We start from the raw sequence: 19,107 nt of genomic DNA, 5'->3' as shown, positions 1-19,107 counted from the left end.
GGTGGGGGGAGCGGAGCACACTGCGCGCGGGGAGGGCGGGCGGGGGGCGCGAGGACACACAAGAGGCTGGTGCGGGCGCGAGCTCGAGCGCGCGCGAGGCCAGCGGGAGGGGGAGGTAGGAGAGGGACTCTGGCGGGGAGGAGGGACTGGAGGAGCCGCCCAGCAGCCGGAGTCGTCCCCAGCGCGAGACCCCTGAGACGGCCGCTGATTGGCTGCTGATGGCGCAGGTGGTGGGCGCGCGGGAGACGGTGGCTTCTCTCCCCCCACTTAAAAGATTTTACCCCCCCTCCTCCCTCCACTGGCTGTGGCCGTTATTTCGCGCGCACGCGCACAAAACTGCTGTCGAGGAGCAGGCGAAAAGGGGAGCGCGCGCCAGGGGCACGGATAGGGCGGAGCTAAACTCAAAGCGCGCGCGCGCGCGCCCGCCTAACGGTTGTCCTCAGGCTTTGGCTTCAGTTTTTTGTTTCCAATGGGCCACCGTCCTTTCCTGCTCCAATAGTTTACTCACAAACCTGTGCTGCTTCATGTTTTCCCAAAGATGGCGCCCCAAAAAGTTATAGCAGAGCTTGTGGCCGTCCCAAGGGCAACTATACCCCGGCCCCACCCCCATAGCCTCAAGAACCAGGCTGAAGCAACGGAGTTAAAATTGTATTTATACAAGAAGCGGTTATACAACGACTGGAAAGAAAAAAAAAAGGCAAAGTGACGAGAGGAGCTGGCAGTCAGGAGGGGCTGCCGTACTGGCCCGCGGCGAGACCCAAGATGTTCGCCTGCAACAGGAGAGAAGGGAAAACAGCGTCAGAGCTGGGGGCAGGGCACAGGCCAGGGAGAGGCGCGGGGCCAAGCCTTGGGCTCACCTTCAGGAAAGACTCCAGCTGTTTCCCTGACATGACCTTCACACGTTCCAAGTCCTCCACCTGACAGGACAACAGCGATGGGCAAGTGGTCTAGGGGGTACCAGGTTCTTTCCCCCTAAATCACCCAACTCCATTCCAGTGCTGCCCTCCCTGGGCCATTACCTGGCTGAAGGGGCCATGGAGCTCCCTCCAGCCCACGATGAGCTGGGCCTTCTTTTGGCCAATGCGCTGCAAGCTGCGCAGATCCCGGGCTGAGCCCTCATTCAGCATATCTAATATTTTTTGGCGCCCATGGGCCAGTAACTCTGGGCTGATCTGTAGCTCCCAGCAGTCCTCAGCCTTTTCCTTGGACTCTGTGGCATCCAGGCCCTCCAACTGTGAGGTAGGAAAAGGTGAATGACAAAAACAGCAGTTTGCTGCTCAGCCCACTGCAGGCTTTGGACTCCTCTGGCAAGGATAGCAGCCTAACAGCAACTACCTTCCCCGCCCTCTCCAGCCTCTTTCCCTCCTGTCAAATGTCTGACCAAAAACTTTTCCCTCTGGTCACTGATCTTATCCTCATTTTATTCAACTTGTGAAAGAATGGTTAATAGAATTGCTGTGAAGGTCAAATGAGTTAATGAACATAAAGCACATAGTAAGCTCTTAAATCTGGCCCCTCATTTCTAAAAAAGAATCAGCTCTTTTTCACCACTAGGAAAGCACATAGGAGAAGGTACTCAATAAGTGGCACCTCCCCCAACCAACTCCGTTTATAGGTAGTTCTTTCACTATTGTTTCATTTCTCCAGTGTTTAGGTCATGTTTCCCTACATGGGCTCATAAGTTTATAGAGGGCAGGACCAGGGCTACATACATACCATACTAGTTAAGTAGTTACTGAGTGTGAGAGCTTTCAGGAAGGAAGGTAAGTAACAAATAATAGAAAACCACTCTAAGTACATGTATAACACTAAAATTCATCCTAAATGCCCTGTGAGTTACTTCTGTATTTAGACCATAAGCAACTTGGAAGAGTTGTAAATAGCTGATAAATGTTCTGACAGGTCATGTGATTCCATGGTCATTGCTCTCCCCCTACAGGTTACTAACCCTTACTTCTAGGCTCTAAGTATAGCCTAAGCCTCCAGCTACTCTGACCTTTCTCTTGCGGCTTTTCTTCTTCAGGATATGGATGTTAGCATTTGGGGATGCTGCCTGCTCCTGAACTGAAAGAAAGAACTGGAGTCATTACAGAAGCCACTTTTCACCCTCCCTGATAGCCACTTGGTTCTCCCATTTCTGATTCCCCAGTTCCCCTCCACCCCAAGTTAACCTCTTCTTTTGTTGTGTTTCCACATGACCTTTCTTATACCAGTATTTGAAAGTAATCTCAGTTGGTCTTGTATGATAATCCATCATGCATTTGTCAGTCTACCCCATTGTACTAAATGCCTGAGAGCAGAGAATCAGATCTATTTCAGATCCTCCTCATACTGCTCCTAACCCTCCTCCCTCCTGAGATCTGTTATCTGTGTCCTTCTGGCTGGCCCCCAGAGCCAAACTTACTCAATTGTAGGGGAATCACCACAGCCTTTTTGAGGGGCTTAGCCACTGTGACTGTGCGGCGGGCAAGAGGTCGGAGCATTGTGGGAGAGCAATTCTCTTTCTCTTTTGGGTCCATAGTTTCCTGGGCCCGCACCTTGGCTTCCAGTTCTTTTTGCTTCAACTTAAGCCTCTGTTGGGAAAGGATAAGGGAGAGATGTTACCCCGAACCAACTTTAGGGCAACTTGAAGGAGAGTGGATTAGGAAAGTGAGTATTCAGGGCTCCAAGGCCCTAGAGCAGTGGTCGCCAACCGGTGGTCCGTGGACCACTGGTGGTCCATGAGGTCTGAAAGGTTGGCGACTGCTGCCCTAGAGGGCAGGGTGAGGGCCAATGGAAGCTACCAGGAGACAATTGGAGCCCAATATAATTAAGGGCTTTTTAATGATTAGGGCTGCCCAGAGATGGAGCAAGCCTTTTTGAAATACTAAGAGGAGGGACTATTCAAGCAGAGTTCTAACTTGATAACTAGGTTTTCCAAAATGGCAACATCATACATTTGTTCCTTTTATTTTTAAAAAATATCTTGATTGATTTGAGAGAGGAAGGGAAAGGGAGAAAAACATTAATGAGGAGAGAGAATCACCGATTGGCTGCCTCCTCTATGCCCCCCTACTGGGGATCGAACCTGCAACACGGGCATGTGTCCTTGACCAGACTTGAACCTGGGACCCTTCAGTCCGCAGGCCAAAGCTCTATTCACTGAGCCAAACCAGCTAGGACCATTTGTTCCTTTTCCCTGTAATTCCCTCCCCCACACCCCTCCCACACACAGCTGATCTCAATTATTTTTCAAACTTAAGCCATGCTAAGGACATCCAAACAGAAGCTGAAAAACTGAAGGACTCCAGTGGTGGGTGAAAACTGGATGCTGGTTCTAGCCTTTCAGTGTCCTTCCTTATCTGAAGATCCTCAGATTGCTTCTCAAGGGAAACAGGGATCCCAGCCCCCACCTTTCTAACACTTACTTCAATCTCCAAATCCTTCTCCTCCACTGTCTTCATGAGCACCATTCGCTCTCGCTTTGGGGTGCTCAGCAGAGGAGTTCCCTGGGTCCCCCGGGAGCCCAGCAGACGGTCCAAGCTCAGGAGGCGCTCTAGCATGGCTGGGTCCATGCTACTTAGCTTCTGTAGGGAGCTAAGCAGACAAAGAGGTTACTCCCCGCCTACTTCTCTCATCACCCTCTCCAGCAGCAGGCTTCTCCTCATTGTGCCTTAACTTGGTGTTCTATGTGGTTCCCGAACTCTGGTGTTAACTTGTTGGATAATTGAGCAAATCATCCAAACTCTCTGGGTGCAGTATGGAGATTGATCACTATCTCTCAGGAATACCAGATCAGATGAGAACAAGCTTTTTAAAAAATATATATTTTATTCATTTCAGAGAGAGGAAGGGAGAGGGAGAGATAGAAACATCAATGATGAAAAAAAAAATCAGTGATGAGAAAGATTCATTGATCAGCTGCCTCCTGCACACCCCATCCTGGGGAACCAAGTCCACAACTTGGGTATGTGACCAGGAAGTGAACTATGACCTCCTGGCTCATGGGTCACTGATCAACCACTGAACCACACCAGCTGGGCGAGAACAAGCTTTTAATGAACACAGGAATTCGGAGCCTATGTGCCTATCCATTTGGAGGAGCAGTCAGGGAAGCTTCAGAGGAAGTCATCTCCAACAGGGCTTTGAAAGCCACTGAAGACCTCAAATCTCAAGGCTTACTCCTGAGGGCAGTAGGAAAGGCCTACTCAAGTACAGTCCTGAGCATTATAATGCCTAACATCTGTCCCTTCTGTCTGAATTTTCCCCCTCACATCTGATCTCAATTATCATTCAAAGTGAATTTGATGCCACCTCTCTCATGATGCCCAACTTGATTGTGCATCTTCTTTCCTACAATGAACTAGCTCCTCAATGACAGGAATTGCCCTGTTCTGTGTGTACAATTACCTAGGAAGAACAGGATCAGAAGATATGGATGAACGTTAGAAGTCATTCCTTCCTTCCTAGCTCTTACAGAACAAGCAACTTCTCCATGCTTATTATACTCTGTACTACCTATCTTGCATCATGTACTGATATTCCCGTCTTATTTCCCCTACTAAACTGAGCCCTCTGAGGTCAGGGTCTGACTAGGTCTGATGTGTCCCATCTCTGAGCTCACCCTCAGAATGCTTACTTGGCAGAGACCTTGCCTGTTCACATGTGATACAGATGTGCAAGTATATACGTTTCTGAGTTTGTGCACATAGAAGAGGGGACTGCTGACAAATGCCTTGAGAAGACAAGATTGAGAGATGTGTTTCTGAGTGAACAAGCACATTTTTTCCTTTTTTTTTTTTTTAGAGAGAGTGGAAGGGAGGGGGAGAGAAACATCAATGTGAGAGAGACACATCAATTGATTGCCTCCTGCATGGGCCCTGACCAACGCCAGGGGATTGCGCCTGCAACCGAGGTACATGCCTTTGACCAGAATTGAACCCAGGACTCTTCTGTCCATGGGCCAACGCTCTATGCACTGAGCCAAACTGGCTAGGGCAAGCACATTTTTATGTATGTCATCCTTCCTCGGCTACAATAGCCCCCTGGGGCACTAATCCTTGGCCTCCTTACTTCACTTCTGTTCAGTACACAGTTTAGAGGGGGCTCAGTAGAAACAACAATATTAAAACTGCAACTGGGTCCTTGGAGTTAGGAGGGCAGGTGGCAAGACATAGAAAGAAAGGCCCACGAAACAGAGGTGACCTGAGGGTAGTGCATACTGGCCCACAAGGGTATCAGAACTGAGAGGTGGGGGGGGGGGGGGGGGCGGGGAACACCCACAGAAGAGACTCAGTTTAGAGAGCTTTGTTTGGATTGAGGGTAGAAGCAGGGGAATGCTATGACAACAACCGGCTCCTTGGAGAGTCATGAAGAGACTGGACGCTAACACAGACTGAGAGGTCTCAGTGAGACATAGCTCTTCATCTCTGTCTCCTTTGCTTTGCTCTAATCCTCTGGGCCTGAAAGACCTGATCCAGATTACTCCTTGAGCCAGAAGCAAAATTACCTGTCCTTGAAACAGCTCCCCCAAAATGTGATGTTTTTGCGGAAAGGGAGGGGGCTAGGTGCTCAAGTAGGAAGCCTCTGGAGGACCCCAGGCAGCAGCACCAAAAGAACAGGTTCACAGATCAAGTATCTGATGGGCTCAACTCAATGCTGCTCTGCACTCAACCCAGACACAACAGGAAAGGGAATATGCCCAAAGTCTCTCCCCATCTGCTCACCTGAATTTCTGAGAAGCAGAGGCTGGAGGTGCCAGGGGCTCAGGATTCCCAATCTCCTCTTCCTCAGGGCCTCGGGCTCTCTTTGCCTCTGAAGGGCCTACCAGTTCTTTCTGAGACAGTTTCACAGGTGCCAAGACTAGGGAAAATGGGGTGGGGGGTATGTCAGCCTCTGTGCTACTGCTTGGTGGATTTAGCAAACCCCCAATTGTTCAGACCGGCCTTCCACTCCTGCCAACCCCTGTCCTCACCATTAAGCTGTAAGCTCTCATTGGTAAAAGGTCGGTTGATCACCTCCTTGGACCTGGCAGCAAAATTGAGTGCAGAGACTGTGTCTAGGTAGAAGCATCTCTCGGGGGCAATGTTGGCAATGAGGATGCTGTGGGCTGAGCCACCCAGAGAGTCCTGAGGGATGGGGATTGGGCAGGATGGACTGATCAGAAGGCCCCATGTTTCCATTCCTTGACTGCTATTTCCCAAACCCCCAGGAGGCCCAAGACCCTCCTTTGCCCTGATATGGGTGGCCTGACCTGCAAGAGGCGGGTGAGTTTGCTGTCCCGGTAAGGCACACGTGGGAGGCCCTGGTTCAGCGCATCCACCACCTTGCCCAATACAAAGAGCGAGGAGTTGATGGCTCCACTCTCCTTCAGCCTCAGGCCTTTGTTGCCTGTACGCCGGTTGTCCTCTGAGCCAGCCAAATCAATCAGATAGAGTTTCCCCTCCCGCTGACGAAATGGGGCCAAGCGTTCCCGCTGATCCACCTGGGGGTAAGAACAAGGGACCCAGGCTTAGCTCAAGCCAAAGGGGCTTCCCAAGTCCTCACCCATCAGTGGGCCTCACCTTAACCAGGAGCACAGCATGACTGCGGGAGGAGCGCTGGTTGAGCCGAGTGGGTCCAACCGTCCGATTTCGACTGGCTGGCAGGAAGTGCTGCTCAAAATCGGCAAAGCTAGTGATGGGCTTCTGCGTGAGGCCCGGAATCAGTATGTTTCCTCGACAGTCTTCTCGGATCACCAGGTCTCCAGATGCAGGGTTCAGGAGGTCTAATACCTATTGGAGCAGTGAGAGATGGGGCCAATTTTCTAGACACACACTGCTTACTTTCTGGGGATCAGTCTCCTTTTCTCTGCAGGATTCTCAAAGTTGTACCATCTGCTACCCCAACCTCACTCTTTCTAGGTGTTTTATTTTTAAAATATATTTTTATTGATTTTAGAGAGAGGAAGGGAGAGGGAGAGATAGAAACATCAATGATGAGAGAGAATCATTGATCGGCTGCCTCCTGCATACCCCACACTGGGGATTGAGCCTGCAGCCCAGGCATGTGCCCTGACTGAGAATCGAACTGTGAACTCCTGGTTCACAGGTTGACACTCAACCACTGAGCCACGCTGGCCGGGCTCTTTCCAGGTGTTTTTTTAAAAAATATATTTTGTTGATTTTTTACAGAGAGGAAGGGAGAGGGATAGAGTTAGAAACATCAATGAGAGAGAAACATCCATCAGCTGCCTCCTGCACACGCCCCCTCCCCCCCCACCCTCCCTGGAGATGTGCCCACAACCAAGGTACATGCCCTTGACCAGAATCAAACCTGGGACCCCTCAGTCCGCAGATGGACACTCTATCCACCGAGCCAAACCGCTTAGGGCTCTTTCCAGATTTTAAGTCCTTGATATAGCAGAACTTACATTCTAGAACTAAGTTTTACTTTGACCCTTTGTCTCCTCTCCAACCAGAGCAGGGCCTCACCTTTTCCTGGTAGATCTCTAAGTAGGACATAGTGACAGAGAGGGCCCATGGCCGGCCCTCAGCACCCTCCTCCCTTGTGAGCTGTAGGAGGTCCATGAGAGCCCGGGGAATCACTCCAGGTTGCTCTGGGCTGCCCAGCATTGTATGCGTCTTCCCTGGGAAAAGAATGGAGAGAGATGAGATTTTCTTCCCCACTCCTAAGCCCTTTCTAACCCATAGCTATTCCTTATCTGACTCTCTCACCTGCCCCTGTGGGTCCATAGGCAAGCACACTGGCATTCTGCCCTTCCAACAAATGCCTTAGGATGGGCTGCACTGATCCTGCATAGATGTCCTGCTGAGAACTCCTCTCTCCATAGAAGGCATCAAACCTGAAGGCAGGAAGAAAGGAGGGAATTAATGGACAGTTCCAATTTCACCCAGACCTAGAGGATAATACTGGCTTCAGATTTAAAACAGTCTATCCCTTTCTTACACAAAGACCCTTGAAAGCACCAACTGAACACCTGTTTCATCCCAGTCCTTATATTGATGTTAGGAATATAGAGATGAATCTGATGCCTCTGTTCTTGGGAGTTCTGCAGTCTGGTGAGATGGATACACACACACACACACAGAAAAATAGCCCAGATAGTAAATATAGGCTTTGTGGGCCATATGGTTCCTTTCACAAGTACTCTATCCTTTCACTGGAAAACAGCTTTAGACAATCCTATATAATAAAAGCCTAATATGCAAATCGACTGAATGCCAGGCCAGCCAAGGCAGGTACCAGAGGGCAGAGAGAGGCGACCGGCGGGTCGATTGGGGGGTGGGGACGGCCCGACCCCCCAAATGGCCCCCAACAGGAGGAGGAGCTGAAGTGGGGAGCATGGCGGGAAGCAGCTCAGCTGGAGTTGCAGCGGTGACAACAGCAGCAGTGCATACACTGCAGCCTCCCAAGCCCCGAGTCCTGGCAGAGGGCAGCAGCAGGGAGCCCTGGCAGGTCCAGCCACCGCACCTCCATCCCCCCAACTGCTATGGCCGTGCCCGGGGACTGCCAGCCATGGCTGTGTCGCCTGATCCCCAAGAAGAGCTGCTGCCGCTGGCTGGCCCCAGGACCCAGTGGTTTGGGGACCATGAGGAAGGGGAGGACGAAGCAGTGACGCCCAAGGCCGGCACCACAGGCAGGGGAGTCCAGCCAGGGGCTGGGTGTGGGGCTGGGGAAGCAGCGCCCTGGGAACTGGGCTGGAACCCCACCCACCGCTGCCTGTTGCCATGGAAACTGCATCCACAGGTAAGATGGCCGGGCGCTGCAGCCCTGCAAATGGTGTTGGGAACCCGGGTCCTCAGACTGCCCCCTCCATGCAGCGCACCTCTGCACCTTCCTCGAGTTCCCCACCTTGAGTACCAATCTCCTCCCCAGCCCCCTCACACACCCCGTGCCCGTGCACGAGTTTTGTGCATCAGGCCTCTAGTCTATCCTATATAATAAAAACCTGATATGCAAATCGACCAAACAGGGGAAGACCAGCGGAACAATTGATCGCTATGATGCGCACTGACCCTCAGGGGGTAGATGCTCAATGCAGGAGCTTCCCCCAGCCCGCAGGCCCCAGACCAGCCAAGGCGGGTATGAGCAGGGTCCCCTCCGAATGCCCCATCTGTTGCTCCGCAGAGGGAGGCGACTGGCGGTGGTGGCAGTGGGGGGCAGGGCCAGCAAGTGGGCAGTGCCAGGCTGGCCAAGGCTGGTGCCAGTGGGGGCCCCCCAATCGTCCCACCGGTTGCCCCACAGATCGACCCTGATCGCAGGCCAAGCCTAGGGACTTTACCCGTGCATGAATTTCGTGCACTGGGCCTCTAGTGTATATATAAAAAGCTAATATGCTAAGTATCCAACTGTTCGACCGGTAGCTCTGATGCACACTGACCACCAGGAGGCAGACGCTCAACACACGGGCATGGAAACATGGTACAGACTGATGAATCTCAGAGGGAAGGGGGGAGGGGGAAGGGAGGGAAGAGATTAACCAAAGATCTTATACGCATACTAGATCTTATATCCATACTAGGGTCCCTCGGCCTGGCCTGTGCCCTCTTGCAATCCAGGACTTCTCGGGGGATATCAGACTGCTAGTTTCGACCCGATCCCCACAGGCCAGGCTGAGGGACCTCACTGGTGCACGAATCAATGCACTGGGCCTCTAGTATGTAAATAAATGAGCATGGCTATGTCCCGATTAAGTTTTATTATAAAAACTTGTGGTCAAACTCCTGCAGGCTGTAGTTTGTCACCTTCTGGCCTAGGATGACAGGGCAAGGAGTCTGAACTTCTAAATCTCTGACACCACCCAGCTAAAGCCTGGGTTGGTTGGCTGGTTTATGTTCCCCCAACCGTTACCACACCTCCCCCAGATCCTAGTTAGGGGTCTCCTGCTTACCTTGGTTGCTCCTTCCCTACTTTGTGTCTATTTCCCCCACAAAACTCTGAACAGTAATGTATGTCTGATTCAGCCCCGTCTTTCCCCACAGTAGAGTATCCTACAGAGCACCCATCACAATGGGCACCTGTGAACATTTTCGGAATGAACAAATGAAGATGTGGGGAACAAAGCAGTGCTAAGGAAGGAACAAGAATCCTGAAGAAGCAGCTCTGAGAAACTATGTGGGTAAGTGATAATGTGAGCAGGCCTAGGAGAGGGATGAAAAGAAGAATGCCTGAACCTTACTGGTATTTGAACCTTACTGGTATTTGAGAGTCTCCTGGTGGTTCCTCCAGTTGGCAATTTCTAGAGAATAGCTGTCCAGGCCCCGTACGCAGGGGGTATCATTTGCTCCAGATGTTCCATCTACAAATGGCCTCAGTCGCACAGCCACCCTTACTCGAGCTGGAGGCGGGCGCCGGACAGCTCCCACCTTGCTTAGCCGACAGCGACCAGCTCCTGGAGGAGAGAAGATACGTTTCAGCATGAAGTATGGTGTTACACAGAGGAAGTAGGGACCAGGTTTGCTGAGAGGTAAGGGTAGGAGTGTTAGAGGAGGAGGTATCTGGTACAGTTGAGCTCTGAAGGATGAATAGGAGCTTGCCAAGCATTCCAGGTAGAAGAAATGGCATGTGCAAAAAGCATAGAGGTTTGAAAGCTTGAGACCTCTTGGAGAACTGGTGAAGCAGGACTCTGTGTGTTCTGTTAGTGAGGGCGAGCAGCGAAGGGCAGGATGGAAGAAAAAAAGAAGAATCAAATACATAGTTTCAGGCAGAGTATGGTGGGGAGATTGGAGGTGAGAAATTATATATAGGTCAGGGACTATCATGTACTTAGCCAACATTAACATTTATTAAGCACTGACTATATGCCAGGCACATATGGTGTTCCTGAAAGATAGTCCCATTTATCCCCTATTAGTCCCATTTTATCAATGAACTCGTAGAGGTGTAGCAGCTCTCTCTTTTTTTTTTAAAAATATATTTTATTGATATTTCACAGAGAGGAAGGGAGAGGGATAGAGAGCTAGAAACATCGATGAGAGTGAAACATCCATCAGCTGTCTCCTGCACACCTCCCACCGAGGATGTGCCCGCAACCAAGGTACATGCCCTAGACCGGAATCGAACCCGGGACCTTTCAGTCCACAGGCCGACGCTCTATCCACTGAGCCAAACCAGTTTCGGCGGTGTAGCAGCTCTTGTGAGCACCTTGGTATTTTATACCTGGGGCCATGTGACAATAACTTTATATCACAGCCTATACCAGTGGTTGGCAAACCGCGGCTCGCGAGCCACATGCGGCTCTTTGGCCCCTTGAGTGTGGCTCTTCCACAAAATACTATGGCCTGGGCGAGTCTATTTTGAAGAAGTGGCGTTAGAAGAAGTTTAAGTTTAAAAAATTGGGGTCTCAAAAGAAATTTCAATCGTTGTACTGTTGATATTTGGCTCTGTTGACTAATGAGTTTGCTGACCACTGGTAGTACTGCCCTTTTTTGCTCTTCAACAGAGGAAGAAGCAGAGCCTAAAAGCAAAACAAATCCCAGTATCTTAGAAAACTAGAGACCTCCATAACCAAGGGCAGGGAAGAAGGCCTGAAGGCTGAGCCTTGGGGTTACTATTGGAAGGGCCAGTGGCCACAGCTCATTTGGGAGAAGTTCTTTTCTACCCTGGCCATGCTGTGGATGGCTCCAAGCTTGGCCTCAGTTCCTTCCATCCTCTTCAAGTAGGTCCAGTGGGTGTAGACTCTAACACAAATAACTTGAAAGATCTAGTTTAAATACAAATTTAGTGCCCTGGCTGGTGTTGCTTAGTGGTTACTGGTCAGTCTGCACACCAAAGGGCCTCGGGTTCAATTCCCGGTCAAGGGTACATATGTGGGTTGCAGATTCAATCCCTGGGCCCAGTTGGGGTACATTCTGGAGGCAACCAATCAATGTTTCTCTATTTCTTTCTCTCTCTCTCTCTCCCTCCCTCCCCTCCCCTCCCTCCTTCTCTCCCTTTCTTCCACTCTCTCAAAAAAAAAAGCAATGAATAAAATATCAAGGGGGAAAAATACAAATTTAGCTCCAATACCTGGGGCGATGCCTGAGATTCTGCATTTTTAGCAAACTTCCAGATGCTGCTACTACTGCAGCACACTTTGAATTGCCAAGTTATAGATCAACACCTGACAGGGTTGTTCTAAGGATTAAGAGAACATTTGCCCCCCCCACACCTAAAACCACTCTTACCTGACATTTACAATACATACATACATACATACATACATACATAAACACGCCAAACTTAATGATTGCCTTCTCTTGATGGGATGTTATGCAGGTTTATCTTCTATGTACCCAGTCCTGTAATGCTGTAGTGTGTTTTTGTTTTTGTTTTTTTTTTAAGAATGGCACTGTGGACATCTTTGTTTGGAAGGGATGTGGTTGAGAGGCAGCCCCTAGTCTCTTTTTGTCAGAGTTCAGATTACAAAAGGCACTGACATGCAATCCATCTCTACTGTAAGCACTCTGTTTAGTATGCTTTCGGTAATTCAATCTAAGTCATTAAAAAAAAACATTGAGTATCATTAGAAAACACGTAAATATAAAACTAAAAAACACCCCTTTTTTGTGAGGATTGAATAAGCTGAAGAAAAAAATCTTATGAGGAGGGTATTGCTCTAATTTATGTTGGAGGATACCATACTGTAGTTAACAGTAACAGCAAAATTTAAACCTGGATATCTTCACCTCCAAAAACCTGCTTTTAATGAGGATGTGATATTGCCTCTCTATTGTCTACCAACTAGGAAAGTTCTTGGCAGCTCTGAATCCTTTTTGCTGGTAGTAGAGAGCCATAGGCCTCATATAAGGCAAGAGGCTGGCATGTGTTGGCCAGAACAGAAACAGCAAGACAAAAAGGTGGACACACTACCCCTAGAAAAAAATCTTTTTTTTTTTAATTGATTTCAGAGAGGAAAGGAGAGGGAGAGAGAAACATCAATGATGAAAGAGAATCATTGATTGGCTGCCTCCTACATACCCCTACTGGGGATTGAGCCTGCAACCTGGGCATGTGCCCTGACCAGGAAGTGAACCATGACCTCCTGGTTCATAGATGTCGACACTCAACCATTGAGCCACATTGGCCAGGCTAGAAAGAATCTTATGCATAAGCAAGACTTACCCATAAGCAGATAGCCTATTTCATTTCAAAAACTAGGCCTCTGTCCCTTCACCTGACAAAGGAAGCTAATTGCAACATTTCTCAATTTATGGTTTACCAAGCACATGTAGTTTTATTTTTTAAATCTTTATTGTTGAAAGTATTACATATGGTCCCCCTTTTCCTCCATTGACGTCTTATAGCTAAGCACATGTAGTTTTAATTTGATCCTCATGGCAATCCTGAAAGTCAGCAACAAGTAAGTAGAAATTAAATTTTCAGTTATTAGCTTGTGAACCTGATTAAATGACTTAACATCCATTTGCCCCAGTTTCCTTGTCTATAAAATGGGGTGGGGTGGGCCTTGGAAGGGCTTAATGAGAATTAAATGAAGTAACATATAAATTCCAATGCAATAACTAGCATACAGTAGGTAGATTCATTATTCAAGGTAAGGCAGCCTGTGTTCAAATCCCAACTCTACCACTTACAACTAACTAACCTAAATAAATAATTATCTATTCCTGTGCCTTAATTTCCACACCTGTAAAATGGGAATAAATAAAAATACCTACTGTAAGTCTCTCAGTAGGTAAAAATACCTACTCTTTGGGTTATCAAGGCAATTCATGTAAAAGTACTTGGTTCTTGGTAAAAGCTCAGTGAGTGTTTTATATTTATCCCCATTTTTCAATTGAGGAAACATCAATAAAGAGAGGTTAGCTAACTTGCCCGTGTCAACAGCTAGTTAGTGACAGAGAAAACTTCAAAGAAAGGTTAAATGCCAAAGTTCATTATATGATTCCCTTGGCCATCTCAGCCCCTTCCTCTTTGTATCTCTATGGGCCTTGGAGTCTGCAACAAGTTCCACCTACCAGCTGTGTGACCTTAGGAAGGCTTAATGTATTGAAGACTCAGTTTCTCTTTATAAAAATAACAGTATCTCAATATACATATAAAAATAACAGTATCCTCGTAAGATTGTGAGGAGTCAAAGAAAAAATATACATACAATGTTTAATACAGTGCTGGCAGCAAGTGTTCTCAGTATATGTTAGCTATTGTTATTGTTATACTCTTTCTCTTGCTACTCACTTCTCAAGGCAGCAACTAGCTTCTGTCTTCACGATTCATCAGGGTTCCCAATGACCTCCTCACTGCTGAATCCAGTAGACATGCTCAGTCCCCTTCATATCTGACTTCCCAGCAGTATTCAATACCCTGATCTGCTTTCCTTTGGGAAATATACTTTTCTCTTAGTTTCCATGCCACTTCACCCCTTCTCAGTTTCTGCCATTATTAAATGTTTTTCCTAGGCTCATTCTAATCTAGCCTCTTTCTAGACCAGGGCTGCTCAATTTGGATAATTCTTGTGGTGGGGCTGTCCCATGCATTGTAGGATATGTAGCACACATACTAAACACATATGCCAGTAGCATTTTGTGTCACCTCTCCCCAATTTCAACAACCAAAAATGACTCCACACAAATTTCCCCATGGAAAACAAAATTGCCTCTAGTTGAGAACCACTACTTGGATTCATTTCACGAGCATGGCCACCTGCTCTCTTGGCTTTAATTACCATCTTAAAGCTGATGAATCCTAATTGACACCTCCACACCAGAGCTCTCTCCTGAACTTTAGATCTACATTCCAGGCTGCTGCCCTGACATCTTACATGGTTTGAAGGTACTTGGAACTCCCCCTGTCCTAAACTGAACTCTTCCCCATCTCTCTGCAACGTCATCCTCCTTCTATGCTCTCTAACGGAAATGACAGGCACCAACCCAAAGAAGGGAAACTTTCTTAACTCTACCTTCTCATTTCCCACATCAGTTATTCATTACATAAGTCAATTCTACCTTTTTAGATGAGTCCACTTCTATTCCCACTGCACAAGTTTTGCCAAGGTGATCATCATCTCAACAGTTTCCCAACTGGTCTCTCTGTCTCTAGTCTCATTCACCTCCAATCATTCTCTCTCCATTTCCTTCCTTACACTGTAAGCCAAGCATGTCAAACTCACGGCCCACGGGCCGCATGCAGCCCACAATGAATATTTTTGCTGCCCAGCCAATATAATGGTATGTAAGAAACGTTTTAATAAGAATTTTGTAAAACTTAATTTTTACAATATACTGACTGTTATACATAATTATCAATAATGAACTACAATGTTCACTAATGGCTGATTACTATAATCGTGTCGCATTCATTTCCATTACACACCTTACGCGCAGGCGCACCATTTCTCTCCACTAATACTAGCAGCGGATATTTTAGCAGCGGATTGCCACATTAGTCTTGGACTGACTTGTTTGGTGTGCGCAACAGGAAATATTTCACTTTCGGAGAACAAGAAAAATAGGTTTATTTGTGTTACACTTATTAATTTGTGCAGGTATTCAGTGTCTGGGAAGTTAATGTTCACGAAAAAAATATTAATTTTTATTTAAATGTTCTATTATTTTATGTTAACAATTACTCATTTATTTCAGCCCTTTGTATTCAGCATTTCTCTATCAAAATAAACCTGCGTTTCTATGAAAATTGAAGCTTTTGTTTTTTTTTGGGGGGGGGCCCACATAAACTTAAACCTTGTTTATTTGGCCCATGTTAGCCTTTGAGTTTGACATGCTTGCTGTAAGCGCTCAGCCACAATGAATTTCCTTCAGTTCCCACACACACTAAGTTGGTTCACACCTTTGGGCCTTTGCATGTGCTATTCTAGCTCCCTGGAATATCTTCTGTACCCCACCCACCCCCACCAAGTGATTGATGTAAATACGTACACCTTACTTCCTCTAAAAAGCCTTCCCTTCTAAAATGACGGACCCATTAAGGTTCAATTAGGTGCTTCCATGGCTCACTTTAACTCCTCCATCCAGGCACTAATCACACGCCACTGTACCTGAGTATTTGTCTGTTTTCTTCATCTAACTGTAAACTCAGTGAAAATAAATCTTACTCTGCTCACCTTTATATCCCCAATGCCTAGCACAGAGTAGGCTCTCAGAGAGTATTTGCTGAACAAATTAAGATGTGATGAATATGCTAACATAAAGTATTAACTTGTTCATTTCCTGTTTTCATCATAAAAATGGCTCACCGCCATTCTTGCCCCAAAGCTCACGGTCCAGGAGAGGAGGGAAGAGGCACATGTAAACAACTGCTTACAGGACAAGAGTCTCTCCCATTCATAAAAGCAACTTTGAGGTTGGGCGACACTATTTCTTCTAATTTCCCCCTCTCCTACAATTCCCAAGCTTCATGTAACTTAACTCTTTCCTCTTTTACGCTGAGCATCTTTGGCCTCTCTTTTTTAAGAAATCACTTGGTAGTCTTTTTGCTTCACCAAGGTCTGGCAAACTCCTATCCAACCTTTGAAGCACACCTCAAATATTGCTTCCTTAATAAAGTCCTTCCAGAATACCTAAGGGTTTACTTCAGATTCTGTACTCCCTATAGCAGTTTAGATATACATATCTCTCATTGCTTTTCATGTTATTATATGTTTAAATGACTATCTACTAAAACAGACTATGTGCTCCTCTAGAGAAGCAACCATATTCATTCAAGTGTTTTTATGATACCTACTATGTACCAGACACAGTGGGTCTTGGAAGGGTAAGAGCGGGTTGTGCTCAGACAGCAGGAATTTTATGTGCTTGGACATAATGGTTAAGAGCAGAGGCTCTAGAGTAGACTGCCTGAGTATGAATTCAGACCCCAATATTTACCAGTTGTGTTAACCTATTTAACCCATCTATGCCTCAGTTTCCTCATCTGTAAAACAGAGACAGTAATAGCACTATGTGGAGATTAAATGACCCATCACCATAAAATGCTAACAACTGTGCCTGGTACTTAGCAAGGGTTCAACATGTGTTTGACATTCTACTAAATAGCGTTGCTTCTCCACAGGGCCTGACAAACGGTAAGGGGACTCGAAGAAGTTACTATGGTGCCCACCATAACCACAGACCAGAATTCAGTCCACAGGAAGACAGCAGAAACATAAATACATACAAGATTCTGACTATCCTAACAGTCTCTCCAACTCTAAAGTAGCATTGACCTCCACAGCTAGAGTGAAAAAAACAAAACAGTCCCTTATTTCCCTTTTCTGTGGTTTCAGCACATCTTATGCTGTCAACTCACAGCTGCAGTCCGTCTAACCCTCGGCCCGGCCCTCCTATCTCTCCCAGGGATCTCTCCGCACCCAAACAACTCATCCTACACAGAACCCTTGGCCCTTAACCGGCATCCAGCTCACTTGTTTTTGTCCTCACGGTTGGAGTGTTTGCCACTTTTCGCTCGCTTACTCACGTAATTTCCTGAGATGGGATCATCGTCTTCATTTTACAAAGAAACTGAAGCTCACAGAGGAAAAGTGCAGTGGGCTCAAAAGAGGCTTTAAGTGCCAAAGTCAGGTCTCAACCCGAGTGTACTGATCCGCGCAGAGTAGGAAACAGTGAGAAGGAAAGAGCGAGGTGGGCTGACCTGCGACTCCCACCTTTCGCCGTATCCCCACACCCCTCCGGGACAATCCCCGGAGCCCGGATCAGATACTGACACATTACCCCGCCAGGCTCCAGACCTCGGCGCCCAGCCCAGGCCGGGCTCACGTACCTAACGTCGCCGCCGCCATCTCGCGTCGCCTCAGCTGCCTCCTTAGACCCGCCTCACCTATTCGAATTTCCCGGTGCTCCACCCTCTCTTGGCTCCACCAATCATGGCTATTCGCCGCCGGAAGCCTTGCAATTATCCTGCCCTCTAGGGCTCGCCCGGAAGTCCAGCACGAAAAAGGTTCCCCTGCCGGAGAACGCATGCGCGCACGTTAGCCTCCCAGCCGTTGACGTCCCCGCCCGAGCCCCTGGGCAAACTCTGGCGCCCGAGGCGGTGGCAACAGTGGCCTTTGGGGGAGCTGCTGAATGCCGCCCAGTTTCGAGGCGTAGACTTGCGTAAGTGCAGACATTTCGCCTCATTTCCCCCCTCAAATAACTACAATTTTAGTACGAATCAAGCAGACAGTGATTGAAGGCACTTAATCAATTTATCCAAAAATTTCCCTACGCCGAATACTATTTTCGTGGTAGAAAGAGATTATATAAATAAGGAAAATGTTGCGAAGAAACGGGATTATTCTAAATGACTGGTAACGATCTTCACTTTGCAGAGTTTTTTTGCCGCAGAAGTTGTTTCGCGCGCTGAGACGGGGGCGGCTTTGCGGCCTGCGGGCGACCTCCCTGCAGTCAGTGTGTGAGCCCCGAGGGTCTGGAGCGGCGGGCTGCACTGGGCCGTCACCTTGCACTCACCTCTTGCTGAGCCCAGAGCCACTAAGTGAGGTGCAGAAGCTAGATGTGCCCCCTTATGTCGCATGTCTGAGCTAAGGAGCCCAGCTCGGATGTTGCCTTCTTTGTAACTCAACATTCAACGTAGTGAGCGGTAAAGGTATGCTTGGTCTGTTTCTTAGTCAACTTCAGCCAAGGTCCCATATCCCATAGGTTCAACGTCTGTTAGGTAGTTCTCTTTCCTTTCTGGAAGCTTACTCAGGGAAGATCCTGGCATCTTTGAGCTCCTGGCAGGGCCCTTGTTTGTTTATTTATCTATTTTTAATAATTCTTTATTGTTGAAAGTATTACATATGTCCCCCTTTTTCCCCCATTGACCCCCTCCAGCCCGCTCCCGCCCCACCCCCGGCCCCAGGCCCTCACCACCCCTTTGTCTGTGCCCATGGGTAGGGTCCTTGTTCAGACATTATGTCCTACCTATTAAAAAAAATAAATAGCCAAAACCGGTTTGGCTCGGTGGATGGAGCGTCGGCCTGCGGATTGAGGGGTCCCGGGTTCGATTCCGGTCAAGGGCATGTAACTTGGTTGCGGGCACATTCCCAGTGGGAGGTGTGCAGGAGGCAGCTGGTCGATGTTTCTCTCTCATCGATGTTTCTGACTATCACTCTTCCTTCCTCTCTGTAAAAAATCAATAAAATATATTTAAAAAATAAAAAATAAAAAAAAATAAATAAAAAGTAAAAAAAAAGCA

At 47.8% G+C, this 19,107-nt stretch overlaps 1 protein-coding gene across 1 annotated transcript; it reads right to left on the bottom strand.

The window, feature by feature from the left end:
• Positions 1–633: 633 nt before the first annotated feature.
• Positions 634–17,799, bottom strand: KIF22 (kinesin family member 22; the record flags this gene model as incomplete). The annotated part of the gene is given in 15 exon segments (XM_080679657.1): positions 634–770; positions 858–917; positions 1,020–1,232; positions 1,997–2,064; positions 2,405–2,573; positions 3,408–3,576; positions 5,706–5,841; positions 5,954–6,107; positions 6,233–6,463; positions 6,543–6,752; positions 7,452–7,606; positions 7,695–7,822; positions 10,177–10,372; positions 17,695–17,775; positions 17,778–17,799. Coding segments are annotated over 15 exon segments (2,040 nt in total). The 3' UTR covers positions 634–722.
• Between the last annotated feature and the right edge of the window lie 1,308 nt (positions 17,800–19,107).

The sequence above is a fragment of the Plecotus auritus genome, assembly GCF_963455305.1.
Source record: "Plecotus auritus genome assembly, chromosome: 7".
Lineage (NCBI taxonomy): Eukaryota > Metazoa > Chordata > Mammalia > Chiroptera > Vespertilionidae > Plecotus > Plecotus auritus.
The sequence above is the reverse complement of the archived record's forward strand: the minus strand, read 5'-3'. Positions and strand labels throughout refer to the sequence as shown.